Below are 6,000 nucleotides of genomic sequence, written 5' to 3'. Positions count from 1 at the left end.
CTTTTGTTCATCCAATTTATTTATTCACATCCTTGTTTATTGATTCTCGAGGAGGCTCCTTGCTTTTGGAGGCAACTCACGGAAGCATTTAAATTGGCGAGAATTTGTGTAAGAGGCAAGGCGAAATTAATTATCTCACTCAGTCACATTTTTTGGCCCAAAAAAAGGCGGCGGGGACGGACGGACCGAGCACAAGCGAAAGCTAATACTTATGGCTAGGCAGCCAGGCTTTTTTAGGGCAAGCTTCAAGCACAGGTGAGCAGCTCAATTTTCTAGCAACGCGTAGGTGCAACGACGGGCGCACAAAAAATAAGGACAACTTGGATACAAAATATAATATAGATAAACGGACAAAAAAAAAGGAGAAATGCACCTCTCTTTATTAGTAGTTATAGATTTTTGAGATTTTTATAATGAAAAATAACATTTTTAAAAAAGTACACAAGTACATATATGGAGCGGATTATTAGGCAAAGGGCCTCTGTTTGTAGCAGTCCAGGTTGTCACCGTAGCCGATACCAAAGATGTTGCAGTAGCGTTTGTAAAATCCGATTCGATCCTCAACACGTTCATCATACCCGTGAAAGCACTCGATCCCGCCATTGATGATGTTGGTGATCACGCCGAACCCAGGCACCCGCCCCGCAGCACGGTCCGTCGCCGACGGGTTCCATTGTCCTGTGATCACTGCATGGCTCGATGGCTTGGGCGGTTGCTCCGCCATCCAGAACCACATCGCCGTCTCAAAAGACACGGTTGGATTCACGACCACCAAGTTCGGGTTGCCCAACAGGTCAGCCCCAATGGCCCGTCCTGCCTGCCCGTAGTTGTAGTTGTGAGTTAGCTGGATGGGCCCGCGGCCATAGTAGCGCCTTCGAGGGGCACATGGCCACTGCTCGCTTGGGGTGCAGTAGCTGGAGGTGGTGCGCTCGTGCTTGTAGCAGTAGCCCCATGTGTAGGGCCCATTCGGGGCTGTGGGCCATCCGCCAGTGGTCTCATGGGAGGTCTGCGCTAGGAAGGCAGCTATCTCGCGCTTCCGGGTGGCGATGCCACCAGTGGTACCAAAGCCAGGGAAGGCAGCGGCGGCAGCGATGAAGGCGTCATATGTGTAGAAGCCCTTGGCCTGGCATGCTGGGTCATTACGGTGGAGGAGAATTTGGTTGAAAAGGGAGCGGGAGACGATGGAGGACACACCACCGAAGGGGTAGGGTGTGACAGGCGTGCTGCCGCAGCCAGAGCAATGGCTCTGGCAACCATCGCCACAGTATTCCGGTGTGGAGCCGCACCAGCCGAAGTGGCTACAACAGAGGCAGTTTGGGCATGTCGCCCCGCCAGCCTGCGAGCCGCACTGCACAGCGCGTGCACATGCGATAACCATGGCCGCCGTGGCTAGCACTGCTACCACTGCGAGCGGTCTCATTGTATGCCGTGGCAACTGTAGCGTTGCACTTACAGTTGTAGTGGTGTTTCTGTGTCTGAAGCCATGGGAGTGCATGTATTTATATATCTTTCTCGCTGAAAGAACTAGGTAGCAGATTTGTCTCCTCCTTACTGCCTTCTTTCTCGGAGGCTTAGTTAAAAAATAATAATTGCCGGAGGCTTAGATCCGATCGAGTCTGGTGACTTGATCGAGAGCGACCGTGTGCTTGTATACATGCATGTGGAATTTACGTTGATATGTATATAGATGACGCAGGGTGTTCAAGGACGGATGTCCATGGAATGCAATTCTCCTGTTTCGTATAAAAAATCATCATTTATAATATTTTTGCTGTTGACAGAACCGATGATCAGACAGTTGGCTAGCTGCGCAAGAATTTGCACTGTCCACCCGCCTTGGAGCAACTGTAACCGAGGATCAGACATGGGAGATAGAAGGATTAATTAGTAGGACGTGACTCAAAACAAACCTGATGCAATTAACAAGGAATAAATAGTCTGATGTATGCCATATAAGCGATCCTATTGTTATTTGAGGAAGGGTGGTTGGTCGCAGAGGTACAATAATCTCTACCATGTCACACAAAATGAGCAAAATATGCTGCCATGTCACGAAAAATGAGTGCTCGGATAGAACTGAAATTATGAGCTCACCATTATGGTCACCTTCCGCACCTCCGTTACCCTCATCACCCGCGCCATGGTCTTTATGACTAGAAGCGCCTACTTGATCAATAATGAAATTTGCATAACCGAATTAACCTTTACAACAACAAAAACCTAATGAACACACTTTATGATCTTTGGCAATTTTATTTTTCTAAACAGAATTGAACTTTATAACAAAATGAGAAAATGCCACAAAATTTAATGGACTATAATTGCATGAGATTCTAACATAATCTAATGAGCGTAATTCAACTAGTTTTCATTAACAAACTGAATTTCCTAACGAAATCTAAACAAACAAAACTAAAGTTTGTAAAAACAAATTTTCACTAACGATTTTCATTAACTCTAATTGAATCAAACAACCAAATAGAATTGTCCGCCAGTGCTGGGCAAGTTTCTCACCATGCATGGGGTCACGTGTGTGAGCTTCGCCATCCTCTGCGCCATGCCCCATGTCTCCAGCATCGCCATAGCCACCACAGGCGGCGTCTCCGTCTTCAAGTCAGGAGGCTGGCGCCCTTGACCGCGACCACACCCAGCCATGCCAAGCCTCCCGCGATAGCGGCCTGATGGCGCGCCTCTGGCATGCCCTCGTCCAGGGACGACTGGATGCTCCGTCTGCCACTGGATCGTGCCGACGTGAGCTCGCCCGCGGCCAGTGAGACATAGCCGCCCACGGAAAGGGGCTACATCTCCTCCGCCGGCGACTTGCACGCTTCCTCCGCCGGTGATTTGCAGGCCTCTTCCAAAATATAATGTCCAAAAAAATACGGTTTAGTAAAAAATTATCCAAAATATAATGAATTTCATCCGGTTTATGAAATATGTCCAAAATGTATCGAATCCAGTCAGGTTTATATGAAAATCCGCCATGTTTGCATGAGTTTTGTCCTTTTGGTTTGATCAGTGGCTGAAATGTGTGCGAGCAGCATTAGATGGCGGCCTTCGACATCAGTGTTTGCAGACTAATCCCCTGTCCTCGGACAGAGGCCAAAGCCATTTGTGGGTCAGTGTTGGAGACGCCCTAACGTAGCTAGCTCGATCCTCACGTGAAGCTGTGAAAAATGTGATTTAAAACCTTGAAGCTCAGGGTGAGCAAAAGGGGGTGAAAGGGAAAGTATCAGGTACTCCTATCCTTGGGGTACTCCCGGTGCTCCAAGTTTAAAAAAGCTATTCATAAATGTTTCAAAAAATTCCGGAAAAGTATGAATGTTCACAATGAATGTGACTACAACCCCTAAAAATTTCAGGTCCAAACTTGAAATGACAATAAGAAACAAAAATGTGAAATCTGGCATGAATAGTGTTAAAAAAAGACAAAATCAACATCGAGATTATTCATATCTGGATTTCACATTTTTGTTTGTCAATGTACATTTCAAGTTTGGACCCTCAAAAATAAGTTTGGACCTGAAATTTCTAGGGGTTGTAGTCACATTCCTTGCGAATGTTCATTTTTTTTTTAAAAAAATTGAAAACATTTAAGATTTGTTTTTGAACTTGGGGCATCCGAAGTACTCCAAGGATGGGAGTACTAGATATTTTCCCGGGGTGAAAAGGGGAGGTGGAGCAGGGGCATAATAATCCCGTTCAAGAGCAAATCTAGCGTGAGCGTCATGACAATCTGCCACAGAAAGCGGGGCACAAAGTCAATTTCAGTTGAATATCTACTCCCTATAAATCTTGACAGATGCATCCTCCCTACTTGCTTTCCCTCATATGCTTTCCATTTTTTTGCATGGTAATATGTGTCTCATTTATATAGAATAAAGATTAAGTTACAAGGCACGTAAGCACCGACCATACATAACTGAAAAGATAGGAAAATCCTATGCAGAATACCAGAACCTGTCCCTTTCCTTCGACACCACCGAAGCGGCCACCAAAGGATAAAAAGACAGATCACCTCTTCACCCAAGCTCGATACGGCTCCATCGTTGATCAGCAGCTTTATAGACCTCCAAAGTAGTTTGCTAGAAGCAAAACCATAGCCGTTGAAAGAATCAGACCGGGGCAACATGTCCCTGGACACACCATCTCAAAGGATCGATATAGTTGACTAGATGGGGGGGGGGGGGGTGAATAGGCAACTAACAATTTTTAGCTTTTCTTTACCAATTTAAACTTTGCATCAAAGTAGGTTGTCTAGATATGCAACTAGGTGAGCAACCTATATGATGCAACAACAATAAGTAAACAAGCAAGCAAGGGATGCAACACAAGATAAGCTTGCACGAGTAAATGGATGAGATAACCAAGAGTGGAGTCGGTGAAGACGAGGATGTGTTACCAAAGTTCCTTCCCTTTGAGGGGAAGTACGTCTCCGTTGGAGCGGTGTGGAGGCACAATGCTTCCCAAGAAGCCACTAGGGCCACCGTATTCTCCTCACGCCCTCACACAACGCGAGATGTCGTGATTCCACTATTGGTGCCCTGGAAGGCGGCGGCCGAACCTTTACAAACAAGATTGGGGCAATCTCCACAACTTAATTGGAGGCTCCCAACAACACCACGAAGCTTCACCATAATGGAGTATGGCTCCATGATGACCTCAACCGTCTAGGGTGCTCAAACACCCAAGAGTAACAAGATCCGCGAGGGATTAGTGGGGGGAATCAAGTATCTCTTGGTGGATGTGTAGATCTAGGCCTTCTCAACCGATCCCTAGGAGATCAACAAGTTTGATCGGCCAGGGAGAGATATCGGGCTAAAATGGAGCTTGGAGCAACAATGGAGCTTGGGGGTGGAAGAGGTGGTCAACTCGGAGAAGAAGACTCCCCTTTTATAGTAAGAGAACAAATCCAACCGTTATCCACCAACTCAGCCTGCGACACACGGTACTACCGCACCGGAGACGCGGTACTACCGCTAGGGCACACGGTACTACCACAACGCACTGCGGTACTACCGCCCATGTAGCAGAATCCAAAGCAGCCTTGATGCGGTGAAGTAGAGGGCGGTAGAACCGCTGGCGCAGTACTACCGCAAGGCAGGGATAGGCCAGTTTTGGGAAGGCACGGAAATATAAAAATACATCCATGGCAATCCGCTGAGTTGGGATCGGTGCAAAAATCCGACACGGTAGTACTGCACCTTGCAAGCGATACTACCACGTAGGGCGCGGATGTAAAAAATTACATCCGCCCCTACTTCCGCTCATGTCGCTGTGCTAGGCCAGGGCTCACGGTACTACCACGCCCATGGGGTGGTACTACCGCATAGGGCGCGAATGTAAAAAATTACATCCGCCCCTACAACCGCTCAAGCGGCTGAGCCTGGCCAGAGGCCACGGTACCGCTCCTGAGGAGCGGTACTACTGTGAGTACCTGCGGTACTACCGCCCCTACGGCCGGTACTACCGCAAGGCTCTGCGGTACTATCACTCGGGAGAGCAGTACTACCGCATGCCCCAGATCAACAACACTAGGAATCCTTCATTTTGCAAAGACAAGGAAAAAACGGAGGATGCTCCAAAGAGCCAAAGGAAAGGTGGTGCAAAGGAAACAGATGTGTACGTGTTGATTCCACCCAAACCTTTCCAACGCGGACCCCCTCTTAATAGTATGACTTAATGATATGTCTGAAATGCTCAATGCACACAATTAGTCCGCAAAGGCATTGTCATCAATCACCAAAACTACTCAGGGATAAATATGCCCTTACAATCCCCCCTTTTTGGTGGATTGATGACAATACGGGATTTGCACAAAGGGATATAAAGAGAAACAACGGCAATCCCACCATCTATAAAATATAGACGGGCTCCCCCTAGATGTGTGCATATTAGAGAAGTGCTTTGGACTGCATGACACACATGCTAGGATCAACACTCCTCCTATATTTTATAGACAAGGCATATCTTGCAATAATGAACCTAACACTAAGCAAG

At 47.2% G+C, this 6,000-nt stretch overlaps 1 protein-coding gene across 3 annotated transcripts; it reads right to left on the bottom strand.

The window, feature by feature from the left end:
* Positions 1-466: 466 nt before the first annotated feature.
* LOC147962485 (26 kDa endochitinase 2-like) lies at positions 467-1,420 on the bottom strand. 3 transcript variants are annotated; one of them, XM_087534029.1, is made up of 2 exons: positions 1,359-1,420; positions 467-1,199 (listed from the first exon to the last, which is right to left on the bottom strand). In XM_087534029.1, the coding sequence occupies exons 1-2, from the start codon at positions 1,418-1,420 to the stop codon at positions 467-469; spliced, it is 795 nt and encodes a 264-aa protein (XP_087390155.1). The 3 variants fall into 3 exon arrangements, with proteins under 3 accessions (XP_087390155.1, XP_087390154.1, XP_087390156.1); XM_087534028.1 differs by having other exon boundaries at positions 467-1,218; positions 1,375-1,420; XM_087534030.1 differs by having other exon boundaries at positions 467-1,393.
* Positions 1,421-6,000: the final 4,580 nt, after the last annotated feature.

This window comes from Triticum urartu, chromosome 7A, assembly GCF_056163025.1.
Source record: "Triticum urartu cultivar PI428250 chromosome 7A, HENAU_Tu73, whole genome shotgun sequence".
Lineage (NCBI taxonomy): Eukaryota > Viridiplantae > Streptophyta > Magnoliopsida > Poales > Poaceae > Triticum > Triticum urartu.
This window is presented reverse-complemented; position numbering and strand designations above follow the sequence as displayed.